This window comes from Eschrichtius robustus, chromosome 14 (assembly GCF_028021215.1).
Source record: "Eschrichtius robustus isolate mEscRob2 chromosome 14, mEscRob2.pri, whole genome shotgun sequence".
In the NCBI taxonomy this organism is placed as follows: Eukaryota; Metazoa; Chordata; class Mammalia; order Artiodactyla; family Eschrichtiidae; genus Eschrichtius; species Eschrichtius robustus.
This window is the reverse complement of record NC_090837.1, coordinates 52,221,256-52,247,758: the sequence shown is the minus strand read 5'-3', so window position 1 is coordinate 52,247,758 and position 26,503 is coordinate 52,221,256. Positions and strand designations below refer to the sequence as shown.

The 26,503-nt window shown below is 41.4% G+C and overlaps 2 protein-coding genes across 7 annotated transcripts in view; one reads left to right on the top strand and one right to left on the bottom strand.

Moving 5' to 3' along the window:
- KIAA1328 (KIAA1328 ortholog) overlaps positions 1 to 7,392 on the bottom strand; it is a 371,762-nt gene extending 364,370 nt beyond the window's left edge. For 3 of the 4 annotated variants that reach the window (XM_068562570.1, XM_068562569.1, XM_068562572.1), the window contains exons 1-3: positions 7,089 to 7,392; positions 975 to 1,010; positions 105 to 247 (exon numbers count right to left, since the gene is read on the bottom strand). In XM_068562570.1, the coding sequence (XP_068418671.1) occupies positions 105 to 247; positions 975 to 1,010; positions 7,089 to 7,146 (237 nt within the window). In that variant the 5' untranslated portion in view covers positions 7,147 to 7,392. Of the gene's footprint in view, positions 1 to 104; positions 248 to 974; positions 1,011 to 6,841; positions 7,019 to 7,088 lie in introns of those variants that run through there. The other variant, XM_068562571.1, reaches the window with a different exon arrangement.
- Positions 7,235 to 26,503, top strand: part of TPGS2 (tubulin polyglutamylase complex subunit 2) — a 72,990-nt gene continuing 53,721 nt past the window's right edge. For 2 of the 3 annotated variants that reach the window (XM_068562574.1, XM_068562575.1), the window contains exons 1-2: positions 7,427 to 7,611; positions 24,048 to 24,127. In XM_068562574.1, coding sequence (XP_068418675.1) covers positions 7,530 to 7,611; positions 24,048 to 24,127 — 162 coding nt within the window. In that variant the 5' untranslated portion in view covers positions 7,427 to 7,529. Of the gene's footprint in view, positions 7,612 to 24,047; positions 24,128 to 26,503 lie in introns of all 3 variants that reach the window. The other variant, XM_068562573.1, reaches the window with a different exon arrangement.

The following is a 26,503-nucleotide window of genomic DNA, read 5'->3' as shown; positions in this document are numbered from 1 at the left end:
TACTGGTCAGCACAAAAAAATGACTTACTGGTCAGCATTTATAAAGACTGGAGAATAAGGAAAAAAAAAAAAAAAACAGAAAAAGAAAAAAAGAAATTACTGACCTGTTCATCTACTGAATCTCCTGCACCTTTTAAAGACTCCATGGAGACTGAAGTAGCAGTCACCTTGGAAGTCTTAAGTTTAACATCAGCTTTTGGATTCACCATCTTGTGTCTTGATCTGATATTTCCTTCTGCAGAAATTCCTAAGGATTTCCATCAAACAAGATTTCAAAATTATATCTTTTCATTCTCTTAAACCCTCCCCCCACCAACCTGTTCCTTGATATCCTCTACTTATGGCACCTGATGGGGAAATCTCTTACTTTATAAACTTCGTTTTAAGGCTCTGTTAATAAATAATGAATCATGAAAAGACGATGTTTTGCATGCAAAGATTCAACTGAAGTATTTTTAAATGGGGATGTGAACATCCGTAAGTCTCATTAAAACCAATAAACTACAACATACCATACATACCTTAACTTATTGGAAATTAAAAATCTGATTTTTCACATAATTAGGGTGCCTCCAGTGGTTCAGTTTTACTACTCATCTCTTAACAACCAGTAGGTAAGCTTTAAAGTCTATTACATAAACACTATATAAAGAAGTTTTCACTTTTTTTTTGAAATATAAAATTTAAACTATTATTTGTAATATGAAGAGAAAAGAATCTCTTGCTCTTTAACACATGAATGAAGTATTCTATAAATTCATCAAAAGCTGACTTGCCCAGCCAGCCCCTAAAATAAGGCAGTATTTCAAACCTTAGTGGGGTCATACCAAACATTAAAAAAAAAAAAAAAAAAATTAGGTTCTGATGAACTGTTTTGCATCTACTTATACCTACAAAGTTATCCTAATGTTTTTATTTTCTCCTAACTCTTAAGAAGCAACGGAAGTTTACCAAATTAATACAGAAAATCATACCTGGAACATACACTACTGATTGTTCTTCATCAGAAACTATGTAGGAAGATATAAAGGAAAATACTAGAAAAGATTATCCAACATCCAAACATTGCTGTTCTGTACTTCTGTTATAATTTGTAATTTCTTTTGACCTGGGAGTTTATAACTAGCTTTTAAAAACAAAACTAGAAAGCACCATAATTAAAATAAATGTAACAAAATTAATAATCTTTTAAAGTTCATCTTTATATATTCACAACTCTCTGCTTTGTAAAAATTCTGGAAGGCCTTGTTCCATAAAAGTTTTATCCACGCTTATTCCCAAGTGAGATACACTACAAATTAGTTTCCTTTCATTTTCTTTCCTTTCGTAAACAGGGAGTTAAATACTCCATTTTGCTCATCATCGATGAATGACAAGTTATTTTAGGCATGAATTCGTAATTTCAAACTGAGCTTTAGCTTTTAATTTTAAAGTAAGCTTTAGCATTGACATATATACAGTACCAAATGTAAAATAGATAGCTAGTGGGAAGCAGTCGCATAGCACAGGGAGATCAGCTCGGTGCTTTGTGACGACCTAGAGGGGTGGGATAGGGAGGATGGGAAGGAGGCTCAAGAGGGAGGGGATATGGGGATATATGTATACTTATAGCTGATTCACTTTGTTGTACAACAGAAACTAACACAACATTGTAAAGCAATTATACTCCAATAAAGATATATTTAAAAAAAAGAATTTGTAATTTCAAAGTGAGCTTCAGCTTTGAAGAACAAACACTGTTTGAGGGCAAGTCAATCGTGCAAACATAAAAAACATTTTTTATTCTTCTGCAGTGTATTCATGAAATGTCTCAAGAAGCCCTACTATTTAACAAGTTGAAGAAATTTAAGACAAAAAGAACTATTTTGAATTTCAAAAGGAGAAATTCAGAAAGGCTAGAACACTGCTATAGAAAGGGAACCAATATAATAAGAAAGTTTACTGTCCAGAAATAAAATTTTATTCAGAACTATATCTAAATCCAGGTATGTCCACCATTTGATAACCTTCTATTACACTTCCAGGAAGTAAGTATCTAAACAATTTTTTCCAAATGATCTAGAAAATACTAAAGTTTTCTGTTACTTTATAAAACACTTTCTTTTCCAAAATTTGTAGACAAACCAATTATTAACTATTTCCTCCTGGGAAAAGGCTGGAATAAAACAGTGGATTAATAACATGTTAAAAAGTCAATATATTTCAGTTCAGAATCAATTCTAGTAATGGAATCTTTTCAAGGAATGCTGATTGGAAATGCCTAGAATCCCTATGGAACACAAAGATGGTGCTTACTGTCTGAGCTGCCAGGTGGTTTCTACCAGCTCTCTGCAGCACTATCACAGCTTCAAGCTTTTGGCTGATAGGGCCTCTAAAGACTTTAAATTCCCTTAGACATCAGGGATGGAGCTTAGAAAATTTTAGGCGGCACATAAGACAAGTAAACAAGCAAAAAATCAGACCCCACAAGTCCAAGGAAATTGACTGCCACTAACACTGGAGCAGAGAGAGAATTTCTAAATTCACTGACATACAATCCAAAAAAAATCCTTACAAAATGAAATTGTGCACGCTCTTTAACAGCAGATTCATTTTTTACATCCCTTGGGACTGCACACACTGCAGGTGCTCAATAAGTGTTTAATCATTTGCTGTTGGAAATATACACATGGGAAAAAGTACCCAGGGGAAAAAAATTCAAGATGACCCAGGACATGTTCCATACGGCAGTGTCTTCAATTAGAGTATAAAGTAGTGATGAATTTGCAGAATATTCTCCATCTCCAAGGATGATCTATGGAAAGACTGACATACCAGAGTCCTGGAAAACATACTACACTTCTCTGGATCATCCACAAAGGAGCCTGCTCAACAGCTGGAAGAGACCAGCCACTGAGGACCCCACTCAGCTGCACCTTGATTTGGAAGCTCATCAAGTATTTTACACTTTCTCCTCTCTTCTCAAACCTGATGCCACCTCCCCAATCCTTACTCTAAGCTAATAACTTTGCTTCCTATTTCTTTAAGAAAAACAAACTGTAGAAGCCTTCCACAAGCTTCTATTTGCAGATGACATGATACTACATATAGAAAACTCTAAAGACTCCACCAAAAAACTGTCAGAACGAATAAATAAATTCAGTTTGTTTATAAACAAAAGTTGTAGGATACAAAATCAATATATAAAAATCTGTTGCATTTCTATACAAGAATAAAACTATCAGAAAGACAAATTAGGAAAATAATCCAATTTGCAAATGCATCAAAAAAAGAGTAAAATGTCTAGGAATAAATTTAACCAAGGAGGTGAAAGACCTATCCACTGAAAACTATAAGACATTGATAAAAGAAAATGAAGAAAACACAAATAAATAGATATTCCATGCTCATGAATTGAAAGAATATTGTTAAAATGTCCATAAAGCAATCTACAGATTCAATGCAATCTCTATCAAAATTCCAATGCCATTTTTCACAGAAATAGAACAAACAATCCTAAAATTTGTATGGAACCACAAAAGACCCCAATTAGACAAAGCAATTTTGAGAAAGAAGAATAAAGCTGGAGGAATCACATTTCCTGGTTTCAAAATATTACAAAGCTATAGTTATCAAAACAGTACAGTACTGGCATAAAAAAAGACACAAAAGACCCCCATGATAGCTACACTTTTCCTGGTTTATTTTTCTCCATAGCACCTGTAATCACTGGACATATATTATTTTACTTATTCATGAACTCATCTCATTTCACTAAAATGTAAGCACCAAGAGGGTGAAGATTTACATCGTTTTGTTCAATGTTGTATCTCCTAAGGTCAAAGAATGCCTGGTTCATGGTAAACCATCTATGAATGAATGAAATTGATATTTATTTAATCCTATGAGGCGCTGTCCAACAACTCAGTGTTATCCTCCTCTTTTTGTCCTATTCAAAATATGCACACAAAACCCACTAGCTACATCCACGCCAAATTTCTTTTCAAGTATAAAAACGCTAAATAAACAGACCTTAACAAAAGTTTTTATAAATAAGATAGAAATATTCGAAATTGCCTCCATCCTATCTTTTCTAATCATATGTAATCTATCTTCAGCTCATTATCTTAAGAACCCAAATATTTACCTTCTTCAAATACAAAGATTCCCAACAAATATATATTTTATGGGAAAGTCAAAGAGATACAATATATATCAAATGTATATTGGACCTCTTATTGGGTTCTATGTGCCACCTTAGTTCTACTTGGTTCATTTGGAAGTGCCTCAATAAGACAAGTATAGCAAATTATAAAGAGTCTTTAATGCCCAAGTTTCCGGAATTAAAGTAGTAATGAGAAACCCAAGGCAGAAGTGGTAGAGAGAAATAAGTATACCTACCCTACATCACCAGGATCTGAAGAAAATAAACGTAGTACTTCCCACTCTACCCTAACCTTATGAGTTTCAATCACTTACCAACAACGTGTGTATTATTATTACTAACCACAATGATTTTCCTGACTAGTATATTATTTTAACATCAACGTAAAGTCTCTATTTTTAATTAAAAACTCAATGGCAGAGATTACAGCTACTGCAATGTTTCGACCAGGTCCTTTACAGTTCATATTTGTTAATATCAAGTTCATAATACTGTTAATGATAATACACTTGAGTGCACTTCAGCAAATTTAGATACTGCAGAAACACTAACTTCTTTTGATATTACCAGGAGCTATAATGAAGGAGGAAAGCAGTTTATGGCCAAAGGGGCATATTCTACTTGCAGATTTAAGCCATAAATGACAACATGGCATACTCATTGTTTACACATTGGGTAAAAAGACATACCTTGTGCAAAACAGCACTGCTGAATCATACTGTGCAGGAGATACAGAACTCATAAGAACAACAGTATGAAAAAGGTGATATTCAGTCACATATGATCTGTCCTCACATGACGGAAACATCCAGGACTAGGAAATCGCTCAACCATATTTCTCTAATTGTTTAGGTGAAACACTGAAAATCTTTCAATAGTGTGAAAAGAATACCAGATTATAGGTGCATACTTTTTGGTCTTTTTCTATTGAAAGTTCTAACTATAAATGCTTTGGGGTGGTCTGGGAAGTCATCATTGTGACAAGAAAAGAGATCAAGATCAAAAGACACGTGACTAAATCAAATGATTCATAATTATTGTTATGCTTTTTAGCAAAGATTCAGTAACAAATTTATAGTTGACACTGCTTTTATGTCCTATAGAGATTAAAATGAAAATATCTGAGGCTGGATATTAATTGGTCATTATGTGGAATAGGAAGAGTGATACTGGTAACCTTGCAATTCCTTTCAAGCATCTGAATTTCTACAGAATGTAATCACCACCATTTTCCCCATATAATTTCAACTCCCCACTTTGAATGGGAAGATTAGTATTTTACATAAATTCTTAGAGTAAGGGAGAGTGTAAGAGAAAAGGAAGGCTATGTGACTTCTGTATGAAATAGGGAGTAATATGACTACACGAATAACTGAGAGTACAGGGTTGCTAAGACCAAGAGCATAGATTCAGTTTACATACCTATTAACTTAATCAGACCCACTGCAACAGACTGTCTCCCCTCCCCACGCCCCACACACATTCTATATCAGAACAATATTCTTATATATTCTGTAACAGCACAATAGCATTGGTTATACAGAAAGTTAAGGAATAATAACCAAAGCCACATGGATGGTTATGAAAATGATTACACTAAAGAAGCACATTATAAGCTAATAATCTTCAAATATCTCTATCACAAAATTCTAACAATGCAGAGGTAATGTTTCACGAGAAAGTATGACTCATCCCAATTTCCTGACTTCCTAACTCAGCCCACTTGTTCCCAGTGTACATATTCTCCTTATAGGTAAAGAAAAATATATTTGATTTGCACAGTGCATCAGTGTGCTTTTACCCACCGTGTATGGACACGATTTCACTTGATTCTCACCAACCTATCACACACAAGTGGTAATTATGTTTAGAAAGTGCGTAACACTAAACACGGAGCAGCAAGAAATGCAAAAATATCTCACTCTCCACGGCATGACATTTTAATCCTAGTAATTCAACAAGGGTAACTGATAATGCAACTTTCTAAGTTTTACTGAGAGCTAAGTAGAATGTGCAAAGAATGATTCTGTCAAAGTTAAGAGCAATGCCTCCAACAATGCCATCACCAATCCTAGTAAACAGGCAAAAAGACTTGCCTCTGCGGGCACCCAATACACTGAATGCCTTCCTTTCAGGTAACACTCCTCTAACATGAAGCCAATTATCAGAACCAAAGATCAGCCTAGAACAGTCTACCTAACACAGGGAAAGAACCAGTTTTGTCACACATCTCATCATAGATACTAATCTGGGAATACTACCCCAAGGATAAAAGCGCCACAGCTTCTCTACCATAAAACAACCCAAGAACTTCAGTCCTGCTAGTGGGACCCGCAATCTACATGCAAATCAACACTACTTCCAGGCCCTAAAATCTGCATCGCGTCTTATTCCATAATCATCATCACCAGATCATGTCCGCGTGAAACCAAGTCCACATTTCTCCGAAGATCTCAGTATGAAAATAAATCACCACTGACAGGCCTTCTAAGTCCGACAAGGTCCTGACTTACTCTTAACAACGCAGACCGAGGACACTCCTAAACCAAGAAAAAAAGCTCTTGGACCACCCAACACCATGCCCTCCTCCACAAGCTCACTCCGCACAGACTAGGCCGGCCGGAGGTCATCTCGGGCAGAGGGACCCTTCCAGCCCCAGGAGAGGCCAAGACTCTAGGCCATCTTTCCAGAGCTCACCGCCAAGGAGGGCTGGGAAACATCTGTGCCGAGTCCCCACGCCTGAACTCCAGCCTGGAGACAGTGCAGGCTCTCTGACACCTAATACCCAAGGAAGAGCATAGCCCAGCACCCGGACGGCGGCCGGACGGGACGGCCCCGCCACCGGGGTCCGCGGCGAGCTTCTCCTCTGCACTCTGCGTCCCTCGCGACCGCTCGCCGCACCGGGGAAAGCGCCGGCGCCCCCTGCCAGGCGGGCAAAGGATACAGTCGCGGGTCCAGAACGCCGCCGCGCCGGGGCGGCAGTGACCCGCCACGTCCGCCATCTTGAAACAACCGCCACTCGGGGCGTCCCGCCGGGGCCGTCCAACCCCGGCCTCCAGGCCCGGTCCCGATTGGCCGCACTGCGCAGAGGCCCTCCCCCGCTTGCGCAGTCGGCCCCGGCGGGGCGGGAGGGTCCGGGCGGTGGAGTCGCCGTGTCCCGGCGGCGTGGCGTGGAGCCTCCGCCGGGGCAGCGGGAACGAGCGCTACGCGGAACTGCTACTCCCAGAGCAGCCCGGGCCCCCCATCTCCGCCCCGCCGTGCTCTCAGGCTCCGAGCACTACAACTCCCGGCATGCCGTGAACTTGACGGCCGCGCCTCCCGGGCGGAGTCCGACCCTCCCAGCCGCCCCGCTCCTCCGACCGCGCGCGGAGCTGGGACGCGAGCCATGGAGGAGACACCGCCCCCGCTGCTGGGCAGCAACAAGCCGCACCTGGAGAAGCTGACCTTGGGGGTCACCCGCATCCTCGGTGAGTGGGACGGGGGGCCGTGGGGGCCACTGCGGGACGAGGGGTGTGCAGTGGAAGCACGGAGGGAAGGCAAGAGCCGGACCCTGTAGGCCAGTGGGCATCGCGGCTGTAACTTACGTTGTTAAAGAGGAAAGTGGGCAGCGGGGTGCTTGACTAGGCCGGGGAAGGGTTTGCGGGGAGTGTGGATACAGAGATGTGAAGCTCGAAGGTCCCCCCACTCGAAGTCCCACTACAGGGCCCAAGAAGGTCGGGCATAGATGTGCAAAGGGGAGACAGCAGGCACCTGACAGTTGGGAGGTTGGCTGTCCCCAGAGGCCTTTTTGGCCTGTGGTAGCAGAGAGAGCTGGGGGAATGTTGCAGCCAACCTCCCAGGGTACCAACTCCCATGCGCCTCCCCGTGTATGGCACCTGAAGTGGTCCAGAGGAATCAAGGCTGGCACCATTGAATGAATGGGTGGTTTTCCTTTACTAACCTTTACTAAGCACTAACCTTTACTTAGTACCCACCGCTATGTTACATGCTGGGCAACAATAAAATAAAATGAAATAAAACACAAACAGAGTTCAGTAATCTATTATCGCTCAGAAGTAGCACACAGGAGGAGGTGATTGACCTTATCTGGAGAGTTAAGAAATACGTCCCACAGGAGATGACGCTAAGTTTTGAAAGACAAATGGGAGTTAACCAGATAACTAAGGAGAAAGGCAATCTAAGCAGGCCGAACAGTATACTTCAGTGCCTTCCTATCGCATTCGTAATAAAATCCAAATTCTGTACCATGGCCCACAGGTCTGCTATAATTTGCCCTCATCTGTCTTTCTGACTTTATTTTCACTCTGGCTTTGCCGCAGTAGCCTCCTTGTACCATGAGCACACTAAGCTTATTCCCACTTAAAGGCTTTTGCGATTTACTAGACCTTGCATCTGGAATTCTCTTCCTGTCATTGTCTCTCTCTGACTTCATTCAGATCTCTGATTAAATATCACGAGCTCAGAGAAGCCTTTCCTGAATATAGTCTTAATAACACCCTTCCCTATTACTCTGTTCCCTTATCCCACTTTTTTTTTTATCCTCATGGCTTTGTCACTACTTGAAATTATATATTTTACTTGACATTATTTATTTATTTGGTTGGTTTTTTTGTCTGTCTTTTTTCTGTAGTAGAAGTCCATGAGAATAGGAACTTCGTATTGCTCTTCCCTCTATTCCCCAGTGCCTAAGACAGTAAATGAGGCATGAAACATCATGATGTGTTTGGGAGAAGTGATAGATTTTAGAAATGAAATTATAGAGTAGGGCAAGGAGAGATCTAATCATCAAGACCACCCATATTCTATCTCCTCATTCTTATCGAAACTTCTGCCCTGTTCCTTCTTGTACTCCTGGACTTAGGCAGGTCTTGCTATTCCACAGGCATGCTTCATTCGTATCTTTATAAGTCTAGGAAGTTTTCTCTAAATAAGAAGTTATTTTCTTTTGATAAATGTTTAATCTACCCAAGTCAAGCCAACTAAATTTCCCTTAAGCTGTCAGTTCAATTTAAAGACCTAAATAATTAAGTGACTGTAAACATTTTAAATTTCATTTATGCACTTAATATATTCTATCTATTATGCATTTCAGATGTTTGGCAAACTGGTAATAGCTACAAGTCAAAAACTACGTAAGGAATTAACCGACTCTGTTAATTAAACTTATAGGAAATCTAGCCTCCTGTGAACAGTCTATTTATAAACTTAATCAAAACCTAATAATTTCAAGTTAATAATCACAAGTCAAGAATCATTTGCAGACATACCTCAGAAATATTGGGGGTTTGGTTCCAGACCACTGCAATAAAGTGAATATCCTAATAAAGCGAGCCACACAAATTTTTGGTTTCCCAGTGCATATAAAAGTTATGATTACACTATACTGTAGTCTATTAAGTGTGCAATAGCATTGTGTCTAAAAAAAAGTACATACCTTAATTAAAAAAAACTTTATTGCTAAAAAATGCTAAATATCATCTGACAATGCAGGGTTGCCACAAACCTTCAATTTGTAAAAAATGCAGTGCCTGAGAAAAACAATAAAGCAAAGCGCAGTAAAATGAGTATGCCTGTATATTATTTTTTCACATTTGTTTTTTGTTTGGAAAGATAATATATTAAGGGGATTTTTTTAAAACAAGGCAGCTGAAGTCGGTGGGTGTATGGTAAACAACCTCCCTAAAAGATATGAAATAACTCCACAATTGCATTTTTATCCAAAACCAAACTCTCAGCATTGCTTAAAGACAGAGAATACCAACTGTGCAGAATGGCTGAATAAAAAGAGAAAAAGGAACAAATCACAGGGCCAGACCCTAATTGTTCCTGCCGCACTTCCTCACTGCTAGAAGGCTCTGTGACAAGCAGACAGACCCCTGAAGAGGCTAGTTGGAACAATCAACAGAAACTAGAAACTAGCGTCACTAACCTAGAAATCTTTTTAAAGAACACAATAATGCAAAATGAAGGAGAGAAAAGTAAAGCCCATAGAGAACTAATGCTGAAATCAGGAAATAAAATGTCAAACAGACAACTGGGGAAAACTCTTACCAAAAAACAACTGTGAAGCAGAAGAAAATGGTAACTCTAAACTCCAAACAAAATTAAAATACATGAACAAGTATAGAAAATTCAATGAAAGAAAGTGTGAACCAAGGATATAATATCTAGCCAAACTGTCTTTAAAATAAAAGAACTTAGGGATTTCTACACCCATGAACCCTTCCTGAGGAATCTGCTGGAGGATAGATTTCATCAAATCAAATATAGCTTGGGAAACCTTCAGCAAAAAGACTGATGCTGAGCATCATTTTCATACAGACACATACACATGAATATACGTAAATACATACATATAAGACTAAAACAAAGGTGGGAGGAGAGTGGAAGAATGATGTACCAGTTGTTATCTATTATGACAAATTAAAAGGGCATTTGAAAGGGTATAAGTACAGTGTAACTGGTGGGCAGATTTCTTAGATGACCTCCAATGCCACCTACCTGTGTATAATACTTTACTCTTGAAAATGGGCAGGACCTGTGAAGATGATGAATGTCATTCTATGGCTTAGGTTACATTATATGACAAAGGCAAAGATTTTTTGGTGTATGTAATTGAAGTACCTAATCAGTTGACTTTGACTTAAAAGCGATATTATCCTAGGTAGGCCTGACCTAATCAGGTGAGCATTCTAAAAGAGGGTATAGAAGTCAGACAGATTTCCTCCTGGCTTTGAAAAACTAAGCTGCCATGTTGTGAGAGATCCTAGGAGAGGGCCAATAGCAAGGAACTGCGAGTGGCTTCTAGGAGCTGAGAGCAACCTCCTAGCTCATGGTCATCAAGAGAACAGGATCCTCAGTCCTACCACTGCTAAGTGTGGTAATTTGTTATGCAGCATAGAAAACTAGTACATATTTTATTACCTGGAAGTGGGTGCTGCTGTAACATATACCTATATGGAAGTGTCTTTGGAACTGGGAAGTGGGTGGAGGCTGGAGGAACTTTCAGGAACTTGATAAAGTCTAAATCACCATGAAAAGACTGTAACAGAAATCTGGACTATAACAATATGGAGAATACTGCTGGTGAGGACTCAGAAGGAAATAGCATAATGGCAGAAATAAATCCTACCTTATTAGTAGTTACATTTAATGTAAATAAACTAGACACTCCCATGAGAAGGCAGAAATTGACATAAGATTTTAGAAAAACAAAAACATGATTCAAATATACCCAGTCTACAAGAGACACATTTTGTATTTAAAGACACAAATATGTTAAAAGTGAAAAGATGCGGGAAAAATATACCATGCAAATAGAACCCAAAGTAGATGTTGAGTGGCTATACTAATATCAGGCAAAATAATCTTTAAAACAAAGTTCATTATTAGAAACAAAGGAGGACAGTTCATAATGATAGTAGGTGTCAGTGCTCAGAAAGACAAAACAATTATAATCTATGTGCACCTACAAAGGCCCAAAATACATGAAGCAAAAACCGACAGGCTTGAAAGGAGAAGTAGACAATTCAACAGTAATAGTTTGAGACTTAAACGCCCTACTTATAACAATGGATAAAACACCTAAGCAGAAAGTCAACAAGGAAATAGTAAACTTAAGCAATACTGTAAATCAACTATACCTAACAGACATCCATAGAACACTTTACCCGAAAAGAGTAGAATAAAAATTCTTCTAAAGTACACATGGAGTAACCTCAAGAATAAACCATATGTTTGACAAGCTGAAATAAATTTTAAAGGATTGATATCATACAAAGTGTGTTCTCTGATGATAGAACACACCCAAACTGGGGGATAGAGTGAAAACATAAAAACAGAAATCAAACTTCCTCAACCTGATAAAGGGCATCTATGAAAAATCCTCGGCTAACATTATACTCAATGGTGAAAAACTGTATGATTTCCCATTAAAATCAGGAACAAGACAAATATTCATGGGATCCCCAGCACCACACCAGGTTTGACAGTTCACTAGGAGGATCACAGGACTTGGGAGACAGTCATGTTGTGATTTATTACAACAGAAGCAAAGGGAAAGGTGCATGTGGGGAAATCAAGGAAACCAGATGTAAGTTTTCAAGAATCCTCTCTCAGTGAAATCACATGGGACACAGTTGTTCCAGCAACGTGTGACAACACATCTGGAATGTTGTCTACTAGGGAAGCTTATTTGAGCCCAGAAGTCCAGACCTTTTATTGGAAATCCATCATTCAGACATCCTCTACCTAGTATGTACCAAATTTGAGACTCCCGGCGGAAAGCTTGTGTTCAGCATAAACCATATTGTAACAACAGGTAGGTACAATGAGCCATTCTTTTTTTTTTTTAAATAAAGTGAGCCATTCTTACCAGGCAATGGTGGGAACCCTCCTGAAATCTAAGTTCCCAGATGCCAGCCAAGAACCAACCTTCCAAGCAGGCCTTTCTAAATATTGCAGTCTCAGGCATGCTGTGTTCACTCTTTTTTGCACAATAAGAACTCCCCTCTTCCAACTTCTATTCAGCATTTTACTGGAGATTCTAGTCAGAACGATTAGACAAGAAAACAAAAGACATACAATTTGGAAAGAAAGAAGTAAAGAGCTATTTGCAGATAACATGCTCTTGTATATTAAAAAAGTCCTAAGAAATCCACCAAAAAAAGGGAAGAAACCCTACACATTAGTAATGAACAATCCAAAAATAAAACTACAGAAACAATTCAATTTACAATTGGGTCAAAACAGTAAAATACTTAGTAAAAAGTTAAATTAACAGAATTAAGGAGTAAAGGAGCACATTAACAGAAGTGCATGACTTGTACACTGAAAACTACAACACATTATGTAAAGAAATTAAAGAACACCTAAATAAATTGGAAGACATCTCATGTTTATAGTTTGGAAGTCTTAACACTGTTAGAATCCCATACTTCCCAAATTGATGTAAATCTACAATCCCTATGAAAATGTCAGCTGCCTCTTTTGCAGAAATTGACAAATAACCCAGTCCTAAAATTAATATGGAAATGAAGGACACCCAGAATAGCCAAAACAACCTTGGAAAAGAGGAACAAAAGTTAGAGGACTTAAACTTCACTATTTGAAAATTTACTACACTTGGGATAATGAAAATGTTCTGCAGATGAATAGTGGTAATAGTTGCACAACAATGTGAGTGCACTTAACTGTACACTTCAAAATAGTTAATATGGCAAATTTTATGTATATTTTACTATGATAAAAAAATTTACTCCAAAGCTACAATAGTCTTCACTGTGGCACTGGCATAAAGATAGAAATATAGATCAATGGAATAGGATTGAGACTCCAAAACTAAACTAACACATTTATGGTCCACTGATTTTCAACAAGGATGTCTGTACAACTCTGTGGGGGAAAAACAATCTTTTCAACAAATTGTTTTGTGACAACTGGATAGCCACATGCAAAAGAATGAAGTTGGACTCCTACCTCAATTCAAATACAAAAATTAACTCAAAATGGATCTTAGATATAAATGTAAGTGCTAAAACATAGGCCTTGGATTCGTTTTTAATGACTTTGGATTAAGCAATAGATTCTTAGATCTGACACCAAAAGTACAAGAAACAAACCAAAAAAAATAGATAAATTGGACTTCATCAAAATAAAAGATGTTTGTGCTTTTAAGGATACCATCAAGAAAGTGAAAAGACATCCACAGAAAAGGAGAGACTTTTTGCAAATCACATATACAATGAGGGACTTTTGGGTGGAATCTATAAAGAACTCATACAACTCAACAAAAAAAAGTCAAATAACCCAATTTAAAAGGATCTGAATAGATAAACATTTGTCCAAAGAAGATATACAAAGGCCAATAAGAACATGTAGAGATGGTCATCATTGATCATTAGGGAAATTCAAATCAAAACCATAGTGAAGGGCTTCCCTGGTGGTGCAGTGGTTGAGAATCTGCCTGCCAATGCATGGGACACGGGTTCGAGCCCTGGTCTGGGAAGATCCCACATGCCGCGGAGCAACTAGGCCCGTGAGCCACAACTACTGAGCCTGTGCGTCTGGAGCCTGTGCTCCGCAACAAGAGAGGCTGCGATAGTGAGAGGCCCGCGCACCGCGATGAAGAGTGGCCCCCACTTTCCACAACTAGAGAAAGCCCTTGCACAGAAACGAAGACCCAACACAGCCATAAATAAATAAATAAATAAAATTTTTTAAAAAAACCACAGTGAAATACCACTTCACACCCACTAGGATGCCCATAATCAGAAAGACTGACCTAAGTGTTGGCAAGGAAGTAGAGAAACTGGGACACACATACACCACTGGTGGGAATGTAAAATGATACTGTCACTTTGGAAAACAGTTTGGCACTTCCTCAAAAAGTTAAACATAGTTACCATATGACCCAGCAATTCCACTTCTGGTTATATACCCAAGAGAAATGAAAACATTTACATGCAAAAATATGTACACAAATGTTCTTAGAAGCATTATTTGTAATAAAGTAGAAACAGTCCAAATGTCCATCAGCTGATGAATGGGTCTAAAAAACGTGGTATATCTATACAATAGAAAATGTTGGCAATAGTAAGGAGTAAAGTACTGATACATGCTACAATATGGATGAACCTTGAAAACTAAATGAAAGAAGAGTTACAAAGCCCATGTGTTGTGTGATTTCATTTATATGATCTATAGTAGGCAAATCTATAGAGACTTAAAGTAAATTAGTGATTGCCAGAGGATGCTGGGAGTGGGAAATGGTACCAGGTTACTTTTTCAGGAAAGGATGTGTAACTCTGTGAATATACTAAAAACCACTGAATTATATACTTTAAAAGGGTGAACTTTATGGTATGTGAGTTATATCTAAATAAGGCTTTTTTTTTTTAAATAAAAAGGAATCCTAAAAACAGCCCTCCAAGATTTCCTGCACCAGGACTATGAAACTGATGAGATATAACACCTGTGATTTGTTGTGTTAAATGGCAAAAGGGAGATTATCCAGGTGAGCCTAATCTAATCACATGAGCCCTTTACAACATGCTGTTAACAGAAGGGGGAGTCAGAGATTTGAAACATGAAAGATTTGTTATGCTGTTGCTGCCTTGATGGTAGATGGGAACACATGGTAAAGAATACAGCTGAGAGTAGCCCCAGGTGACAGCAAGCAAGGAATGGAAACTTCATTGCTACAACCACAAGGAGTTGAATGCTGCCTGTAACAGGAATGGAAGATGACCTGGAGCACCAGATGAAAACAGAACAGCTGACAACCTGAGCAGTCAGTGCACCTGGCTTATGGATTTCAGCCTCAGCAGAGAATCCAGTCATGCTGTGCCAGACTTCTGAGCTACACGACTGTGACCTGGGTGTTGTTTAAAGCTGCTAATTTGTGGTAATTTATCATGCATCAGTAGAAAATGATACATTCCCCCAAATATTTTAAAGAAAAGAACGAATGGTACCCATCTCAAAAAGAAATATAAGTGTAAATATAATACATGTAATTATAAAATATTAAGATAAAGCTGAGACCAGACATATCCCTCATAGCAACAAATATGAATGGGCTTAAGTCACCTAGTAATAGAAAAAGATTTTAAACCTAGCTTACAAAACCCAACTTTTTGCTGTTTCCCAAAACAACTAAAGCAAACTAATTCAGAAATATTAAACATGAAGAGATAGATACATGTTTTGGGGTCCCACAGCTGTCCACAAGTTCAGTGATTCACTAGAAGGACTTACAGGATGCAGACAGGACTCCCAGCTATAGTTTATTAATATCAGTCAGCTGGTGCCTGGGAATCTGACCTTTGACATATCAGGTGGCATCTAGAGGAAGCTGTGTATAGGCTTCTGCAGTTTTCCCTGCTGTGAGTGGTCACATAGAATACACTCCTTCCTTAAGCAGTGAAATGCTGCAATATGTGTGCAGTGTTTCTGCCCAGGGAAGCCTGCCTAAGACTCAAATTCCAGAGATTTTATTGGGGCCTGGTCAGGTAGGCAAGACAACCAGCCACAGCTATTGTTACCAACCCTTTGAGTTAGGCCCCAACAAGTGTCCTTCTGCCCAGTATCCTTAGAGCCAATAGAACAAGACCAAGTTTGGTTCAGAAGCAAAGGAAAGTTTTATTCTTTGGTCAAAGAATGGAAAGGTGCCAGCTCACACTCTAGAGTCCAGCTCTCCCTCATGGGCTGTGGGTGGGGCTGCTTTATAGGGTTCTAGTCAGTGGGGAGGGAAGGGGGTGGAGTTCTCACATGGCAGCACAGCTGTGCTGTTTGCGCTCCAGATCGCAGTGCCAGGCGCAGCCTCTGTGCACACGGCCTGCTGAGGCCATCTTGAGTTGAGGTGTTGTGCACAGAGGTGCACACAGTCCATTGAAGTGTCTGCACAGCCATTTTGCACCAGGAGCTCTGGTCTGAGGTGCTGGGTGCGAGGCCTCTGCACACAGTACCCTATGAACAAGTGAAACAAGATGAAGCACAAAGGAAAAAGAAAAAGCTTAGACTTTATTACCCAGATTTTATTTTTTATTTCCTGGGAATTGTTAATTCCGGCTTTGCGGGTGACAAACCCCCCCTGCTTTTTGTCCTGCTCCTCATTCTCGAGGGGCGCTGAGGGGTGCAGGTCTGTCTTCTGTAACTACCTCCTGCTGATTTGAGGCATTGTCATCACCCCAGGTGGAGGAGTGGAAGTCCCCAGCTGCCTTTAGATCTGTGTGGTTGTCCCCAGGCCTTGGCCCTGTTTGTAGCCCTGAGCAACCACCATTTGTCTAACATTTTGGAGACAAAGGACTTCAGACAGTTTAAGATACATGGCCTGAGAGAACAGTGGTTACATGTCAAATGACAAGAGAATAATGGTGACATGTCAAATTTTTCCTAAAAATGAAAGTATCTCGGTCTTCGGCCTGTGGGCAAGTCTGCCCTGATGTCAAGGCTCAGTGCCAGGGCTGCGTCTCCCTGGTCATCCTTTGGTTGTTTTACAGGAGAAAAGCTTAGGGTCTTAGAGAGGATCACACGAGTGGTCGGGGGGCCATTGACCCAGGTTGTCTCTCTACAGGTTGGGGCTCGGGGGTCTCTTCCCTTGAGTGTAACATCCCCATGGAGTGATCCCTGCAACTTCAGGGCAGAGTGGGTGGTTAGGGTCACCAAGTGGATTCTTTTCCACTTAGCCATGAGCTGATCTTGCAGCTGCTGTTTTTTGAGATCTTTAGGTTCACCCAGGCTCCTGGCCAGAAGGGGTGGAGGGCCAGGTCAGTGGGTGTGGGCAGCACCTGGTCACCATCTTCTGTGAGAGCTTTCATTATTTCTCCTACCTGGAGGGCATGCTTGAGTTGTTTCATTTCAAGGGGGCTAAGGTGTCCCTTCTCTTGGACTTGGGGAATGGGTCTACCGTACATGAGTTCAAATGCACTTAACTTTAATTATCCCTTGGGGTAACCACATGCAGAGCAGGCCTATCGAAAGCAACTTAATCCAGTTTTCTTGAGGGTCCTAACATAGCTTGGCTAAGGCTGATTGGACCTTGAGTTTCAAGGTCTGATTGGATCTCTGTCCTTGATGATTGGGGTCTCCAGACTGAGTGCAAGGTCCATTTTATGCCCAGGGCACTCATTACCTCCTTCGTCACTTGAGACACCAATGCTGTACCATTATTGCTTTGCAGGGATCTTGGGAGCCCAAACCTGGCAATTATATCTTTTAGTAATGCCTTAGCCACTTCAGCTGCCATTTCAGTTCTAGCAGGGAATGCTTCTATCCACTCAGAAATTGTGTCTACTAGCACCAAGAGATACCTGAAATTGCCCAGTACTCTCGGCATGACGGTGAAATCAATCTGCTAGTCTTCTCCAGGATATGTCCCTCTGGTCTGAATGGGCCTTGTCTGGGGGCCTCTGGAGGGTCTTGTTTTGGGGGTTGTTCATTGTGCAGATGGGGCATGTCTCATCTATCTGACTGATTATACTTTTCATGCCAGGAGTTACCATGAGCTCAACTAACGAATTATATAGGGCTTCCCTCCTGTAGTGAGTCTTTTGATGAGCCTCTCTGATGGCTTGACAAGCTACAGTTTGGGAAAAGAAGTATTGACCATGTTCATTAGCTAGCCACCCATGGCCTCCTAGATCTCTGTTGAAGCCCAATTTTCAGTCTTTGTCTAATTTTGTAGATTTTGTACAGTCTTTGTGTAGATTGGGGAATAATTGGATGGATCTGGCCTTTGAGGTATGAGGGGTAGTTGCCAAGTTACAGGTTCTAGGGCCACCCTTTTGTCAGTTGCGTCCGCTTTGTTTCCGTTTATTACCTCTGTATTCCCTTTTCGTGAGGCCTACAATGAATCACTGCCACCCGTTTTGGAAGCTGTACTCCTTCTACGAGCTTCAGTATACTTAAGCCACGTTTCACCTGTTTATTCCCTGCAGTAAGCATACCTTGTTCCTTCCAGCTAGCCCTGTATGTGGGTAGGATGACATACACATACCCGGGAATCTGTGTAAACATTTAAGATTTTCCCTGTCCCGTGCTCTAGAGCTCAGGTGAGGGCTATCAACTCCACCTTTTGGGTGGAAGTCCCGGTGGGGGGACAGGGGTGGGTAGCTTCTCACTTCTATTACTTGGGTGTGGGAGGTTACTGCATGTCCCACCAGCCTTTTCTCCTCTCTCATAAAACTGCTCCTGTCTGTGAGCCATTCCTCTTTGGAATTTGGGAGAGGCTTACTTCCTAGGTCGGGGCAACTGGAATAGATTGTGTCTGTGGTTTCTATACAATCATGCTCCAGGGGCCCTGTTTCTGTGGGTAGCAGGGTGGCAGGATTTAGTGTGTGACAGGTTTTTGTGGTAGCCACTGGGTGGTCTAAAGGCATAGCCTGAACTTGAATCAACCTTCCAGGGGATAACTATTCTGTTCCCTTAGAACTTCCTAAAACCTGAACCTGGTGTGGAGTCAAGCTGAAACGTCAGGTGCAGCCATTTTGCACTAGAAACTCTGGTCTGAGGTGCCAGGTACAAGGCCTCTGCACGCAGTACCCTATTAAGGAAGTGAAACTAGACCAAGGCCAAAGGAAAAAAAAAAAAGATTAGACTTTACCTTATTATCCAGATTCTATTTTTATTTCCTGGGAATTGTTAATGAGCTTTGCCCATGACACTATGGAAATTTTAGACTCCCAAAAGGATAGCAGATGTTTATTGGTTTAGCCAAAGATGGGCAAAACAGCCTTATCAATGTAGAACACATGCAAAGGCCAGATTGCCAGGCACCAGCTACAAGTGAACCCACAAGCTGGTCCTTCTAAAGAGATTAACCTCAGGTTGGCTATGTGCAGTCTACCCTACTCCACCCCCAGCCCTCCAGATGCCTCACCTTCAAGCCCTGGCTTCATGTATTCTCCTTACCCAGTTCTTTGATTTGTGTAATAAACTGTTAACTTGTTCTCTTTGAATAATCGTATGTAGTCTTAAGTTTTCTTTTCTGACTCCAAAGACCTTCAGTGTCATATCTTGGATTCCAAAACCTCTCACACTTTTTTGTCTGGCTCCTTGGCCACAATTTTTAAATCATATAAATGACCACTTCCTCTGACCTGCACATATTCACTTGTCCTGAAAGTGAACCTACAGATGCAAACTGTCTGTGTCTATCAGGGCTCTTAGTGGCAGACCATAGAATACATAGCTAGTTTAAGGCTAGAAGTACACTCTAGCTAGTTAAGGCAGAAAGGGCTTGATTAAGGGGCATTAGCCCATAAAATCATTGGAAGATTAAGCGGAACATATTCTAAGCTGAGAACCAAACTGAAAAGGGGATGCTAAGTGGGGCGTACCTGCAGCTAGTGTGGTTAGGAAGCTGCAGAATTGAGAAGTTGCTGCTGCTTCTGCCACACGACAACTCTCAACCCCATGAGATCAAAATACCTTTGCAACTATGACTGTGAAAAGAGCCAGTCTCCCCATGTGCCCCTCTACCTCACCTGCTCATTCCCTCCTTCAAGGTTTTATGGGAGCCGGTTTCCCTGCAGAAAGCTTGGCCTCCAGAGGGTGCCTAGCTGCAGTGGAATCTGGGAAATGTAGTCTTTAGCCAGCCAGTCTCTAAAATACAGGAAAGCACACTGGAAGGAGCAGGAGTAGGTGTTAATTAAGCCAATCCGCAGGAATGGCCATGTCGTCCTTCAAGGCCCAGATCAACTGTGCATAGTTTGTGACAGCAGGTCCTCATTGAGTACCTCAGAGATTATTGACTCAGCAACTGTTTTCTACTAGGCAGTCTGTTCCACTTATTTATTCCTGGGTAATAAACCACCACAAAACAGTGGTTTGAAACAGCAGTTTACTATCTCTCCCAGTCCTGTGGGTTGACTAGGCCCAGGTGGGACTATTCTCATTTCGAGTCTCTCAAGTGTATGCAATGAGATAGCAGATAGAGCTGGAATTATCTGATGGCTCAACTAGGCTGGAAGTCCAAGATGGCTTCTGCACTCACATGTCTGGCCCCTCCGAGCTCCTCAGCATGGCCTCTCTGTCCAGAAGAGTAGCTTGGATTTAGTATGTGATGGTCCAGAGCAAAAAGAGGAAACGGGAACCTGCCAGTCCTCTTGAAGTCCAAAACTTGCATGGTGTCTCTTCGCCGTATTTTATTGGTCAAGGCAGTCACAGGCTAACCCCTGTTAACGTCTCGTCACAGAGGCAGAGAAATAGACTTCACCTTTCATTGGGGAGCTGGTGTGGGCAGGGAGTGAAGGAAGGAAGTGATAGCACCCAACTTTGGAGTAGGCTACCACAGAGAGTTTTCATCTGTGGCATGTCATAGTTACCTAGAGCAGACTGTGCCGTGTCTGAAGACCTGACCTTCATATCTTCATTCAGTATTTCATTTCATACTCTGCCGTACAGATTATTCCAGCCAGGCAGCTCACAAATGCTTGTCATTGGTCACAAAGGCAAGAGAGTAGGGATGGCTATATCTAGTCAGATACTACTTCTCATGGGGCATATTAATAAACCAAACACAACTTGTTATTGCTGTTGCTTTCTAAACATCCTCATGATGTTTTTGGTTATCTGTGGTATTATGATTTATAATAAACATATATTTAGACTTCATCCCTGTTTCAGGCAGAGTTCCTAAAACCCCTCGAATTTCCTAAGTGATAGGAGAAAAGAAAGTGTCTTTTGTTATGTTAATAAGGTGACTTTTGGAAAGTCCTTGGGTAACCTAAAGATGGGGCTGGTTCCCAAGGGAACCAACCAGGATTAGAGGGCTGGAACTTTCACTCCCCCACCTGATTTCCAGGGAGGGGAGAGAGGCTGGAGGTTGAGTCATTTGCCAACGGGCCAGTTATTTAATCAAGCATGCCTATATAATGAAGCCTCCATAAAAAACCAAAAGGAGAGGGTGCAGAGAGCTTCCAGACTGGTTAGCCAGACACTTACTCTTGTCACTGTGCCAGGCCCCAAACTCAACGAGGACAGAAGCCCCTTTGTTCAGGACCTTGCCCTATGTATCTTATCTCCCTGTTGATCTGTAATATCCTTTATAATAAACCAGCAACCTGGTGAGTAAAGGGGTTTCCTGCTTCTCTAGCAAACTAATCAAACCCAGGGAGGGGATCACAGGAACCCCTGATTTATAGCCAGTCTGTCAGAAGCACAGGTAACACCCTGGACCTGCAATTAGCATCTGAAGTAAGGGCAGTTTTGTGGGACTGAGCTCTTAACCTGTGGGATCTGATACCTTCTCCTGGTAGATAGTGTCAGGATTGAGTTGAATTGTAGGACACCCAGCTGGTGTCTGAGAATTGCTTGGTGGTGAGGGGAAAACTTCCCCTCACGTTGGAATTAGCTACTAAGGCAACATGGTAGCAAAAGCATTAGGCTTGGTATCTGAGGCTGTGGTCAGAGATTTAGTTCTGTGAGATTATTTAATAAAGTCATGATGCCTGCTTCACACGATTGTTGAAAGAGTAAATGAGATAACTTATACCAGTTCCCAGAAATAGAGCATTATACAAATGGAATTTATTGTGCGTCTCTCTCTTCCTCATCCCCAGCACCTCCTCCTCATCAGTGCTGAAGTATTGGGTAGCGGAGTCTTTGCAGTGGGTACTTCCTAAGCAACTTGTTATATGAAAGTTTTTAAAGTTAGTACGTTGACCAGTTGTCCTATCCCGGAGGTGTTCAAAGGTTGAAAATGAAATGTTCTCATCTGAAGTGTATCACAGCAGTTCTGTCTGAGCCTGTAGCCCCTCCACGTAGGTCTGTTATAAACTGAAGAATGGTGTGTTTGTGTCTGTCTCAGCTTATTGATAGTGATGCTGTTGGCTAGGAATACCTGAGGCACTCACCTCGGTCTGTACTACTTGGATGAGCTCTGCAGACATTTCCCTGACTGGAGCTGATGTGTGGCTGGACCAGCCATTGTGGTTTTTATTATGATTGAAGATATACCTCAGCAACAACTGTCAGGGAACTTTGAAAAAAATTTTTTTATTACGCACAGGTCCTGGAGGATACATGCTATGCCCAGGGCCACACAGCCAGGTAGCTGGGAGTGAGCAAGCAGAGCTGGGTCTTTGTCTTTATTAGGGTCCCAGGACTTTGTGTCTAGGGTTTTGTGGGTTCACTCTTTATTGGTGAATTTAAAACATAAGAGCAAGAATTAAGGCATGAGAAGGGAAAAGGTGGGTGACCACTCAAGTGGTCAGTTACCCAGGGCTTTCTAAAAAGGGAACTTCATGGGTGGGGGTGGCCTGGTTCCTTACCTAGTTACTTAGTTAGTAGCTGTGTCATACAGCTGGCAATTTGTTTATTCAAGATGGATGTATTTGAAATGGATGCCTCAGCAAAACTTAATGTCAGGCACTTACATTAGCTGTGTGTCCTCTTGCAACCCTAGACACTAGATTGCCCTGTGAGGATAGTCAGATGACATCCCTATGTAACCAGCTGGTTTGTTGGCAAGGAATTCTATATTCTTCTGTCCCACTGCAGGTGGAGCGGTAGGTTACTAAGACTGATTAAAGCTAGACTCTGCATTTGCGTAGGATGACTGCTTTAAAGGGCTGTGCCAAGGGCCGTGTAGTGACTTCTGCACATGCTCTTCATTTCTCACCTAGACCCATACTTGGAGTCAGAGGCTTGGCTCTGTGGCTTTACCTCTCAGGCTCAGTGTCCTTGCTGTAAAATTGAATAATAACATTTATTAGTCACTATCTTGGCTTTGGTGGAACAGTGCCAAATAGGACCACCCTTGAAGGGACAAGACAGTGTCTTCCATCCTAACCAATCATGGGGATAGCAAGGACTCACCCCAGGTCAAATGGCTTGAAGCTCACAGTGGTTTTCTAACACAGTACCATGCTTCCCAACATATTAGGAAGACACTGAACAGAAGGCAGAAGAAAAATTGTATATATGGTACTTTTTGCTTTTCCAAAGAACCTTCATTTCTGTTTCCTCTGCTTCGCTTATCAAGGAAAGTATTATTGTAATTCTTGTCTTACTAAATGCAAAGGGAAGTGAACACTCATGTAAGATTACACAACTAGTGAATGCATAAAGCAAGACTAGGATAGGTGGAGTCCAGAATTCTTAGCTGGCATATTGGACTATTGCTGCATCCCAAGATTTGAGCCTTCTGAAAACTTGAGGGAAACTTTATGATGCATAGAAAGGATACTGGCATAATTATTACCAGGAAGACTACATGGTCTTAGGTTATGGGACCAAGTGCCTTCGAGGGACCAATTGCTTTCCTCACAGGGGTAACAAATGCTCCTCAGAGGGATCTGGTATTCCTAGAGCAGTCTTCAAGAGTTAGTCAACCTCTAGTGTAGAAATATGTGAGAATGGACCAACTGCCGCTCTACAGACTCTGTATTTCCTCTTTCAGAATCATCCCCAGGTGTGACAGAGGTGACCATCATAGAAAAGGCACCTGCTGAACGTCATATGATTTCTTCATGGGAACAAGTAAGTGTTGCCCTGTTGAATCCTCACCTCCCAACAGAGGGAGGTCAACTCAAATGCCCCTGAGAAGGAAAGATTGGACAGGAAACCTATTCTTATCTCAGGCCACAGCCACCTTCAAGGTAGAGTTCACCTTTCTCTCTGTTCCTGCTCAGGCCATTTAACACTCCCTTCCATTCCATGCCATCTCCCCAACACAGAGCAGCTCCTCTGAGCCTGTCGTATGCAGGCAGTGGAACGTTTGACGTTGTATATACAACAAAGCTGAAAATCCAGCGAGGAAAGGAAGAATTAAATGTTAATAAGCATGCGGGGCAGAATGTGGTTAAATGTTGCAGAGAAGTATCAATACTAACCAGATTAATAGCGAATGCTTTCCAACCCTCCTCTGAATTTCCATTCATTCATTTATTCAGTAAACGTTTTAAGCCCCTAAAATGGGCCAGGCATTGTGCTTGATGTTGAGTCCTGGAGATTCAGTGATAATCAAAAAAGAGCACAGTGTCTTACCTCTTGATCCTACTGTCTTAGGCATAGTATAAGTCATTCCAAGTATAATTACAAAGCAGATCAAGTTCTGTGAAAGAGAGGTAAAGGGAGCATTGTCAGGAGGCCTGACCTAGTCTGGAGGTTGAGAAATGTTTTTCCCAGAGAAGTTATGAGAAGTTGTTAACCAGATAGGTGAGATCTGGGAAGAAGGGGCTTTTAGCCTGTGTGAAGTCTTCAAGATAGGAAGGACTACTTTTTTCGAGAGCATAAAGAAGGTCCATGTGGCTAGAGCACAGGAGAACAAGGGAGAGAGGTTGACCAGGACCAGGACATGCAGGGCTTCGTAGATCATCAGGATTTTGTTCTTTATCTTGGGAGAAAAGGGGAGCCACTGAAATGTTTTAAGCAGAGAAGTCAGATTTCTGCCTTGGAAAATCCCTGTGGCTGAGTAGCAGCAAGTGGATTTGACGAGGGAGCAAGAAGTTACCTTGCCATTTAGTGAGTGCTGCTAACACACATCAGATAAGTTATTTCATGGAACCCTCAAGATAATCCCGCAAGATAGGCGTTGATATCTCTGTGTTACAGATGAAGGAGCTGAGGGTCAGAGAGGTCAAAGAATTTGTCCCGGGCCACATAGCTACCAAGTGGCAGAGCCTGAATGTGAACTCAGTTGTCTGCCTCTAAGCGCATGCGCTTTCTGCTCTGGCAGACTGCCCCTCCTATGGAGGGTAACACTGTGGCAGCCTTGCCCTAGCCAGCCAAGCAGCCCACAGGTATGTGGACATGTTCAGTCCCTGCCAACAGCGCTCACTCTCCCAGGGCTGAGCCAGTAGCAGCCTCACTGGAATCTCAGTAACTGGTAATCAAGGTTTCTCTCCATGACCTCGGCTCAGCAGCACCTCAACATTTATCATGGGCTCACTCAACTCCCACTCCCATTTTCACTCACAGCGCATAAGAGGAAATGGAATTCCAGAGCAACGTCTATCTGTTAAACTCTTACTGGCTGATCAGTCCTGGTGCAGCTGTGGCTATGCCAGCCTGGCCTGTTGACATTGTTGATTACATCCCTCCTGATCCTTAACAGGCTTACGTCAGCCCTTTAGGGAGAACTGCCTCGGGACTCTTTTTAAGAATAAGATTCTGAGGTGTTTCTGTCTGTTGAAGAGGAGACTCCTGGCTTAGAAACCCAGTCATAGACCTGGATGGGAGAATGAGAGGACAGGAATGCATTGTCTGGGGTGGAACGCCATTAAGGCTGTGTCATATTATGTCACTTATTTATTGAGATAATTTCTGAGGCATATTCTTCCTGTGTCTTATGCCAGATATTCCCCAGAATTCTCTAAGATGACTTCACCCATTTGTTCCAGTTTTACTTATGATATTGTAGCTTATTCATTGGAAGTATGCCTTCCATGTCTGCTTTTCAGGGCTAGAGTCTACATCCGGTGTCATTGGGATCTAATCTGCCTCCTGGACAAGACAACTTTTTTGGGTTCCCATTTAGCTTAGACCGACATTGAGGAGAATACAGTTGTAGAGCTGAGTAAATAGTCATCAGCAGTCTGAAAGAATTAAAGGGCACGCACGAGAGAAAGAGATTTTTAACTAACCGAGATAGCCAATGGAACATTTTCTTCAGACATATTCAGTTGGGGGAAGTTTTGTGAAAGCACCTACAATAATAAGATACATAGATTTGGATATCTCAGACCTAAGTACAGTAAAATATGCCATATCTGAAGTATCAGTGCAAACAGTATTAGGATCAGTAACGTAAAAATTCACTTGAGCAGTTGGCATGTCTGAGCTTTATGAAGGGCTATGAGGTGCTTGAAAGCTAACATATGAACACAGACGATAGGAGTTTTGGATGGGTACTTT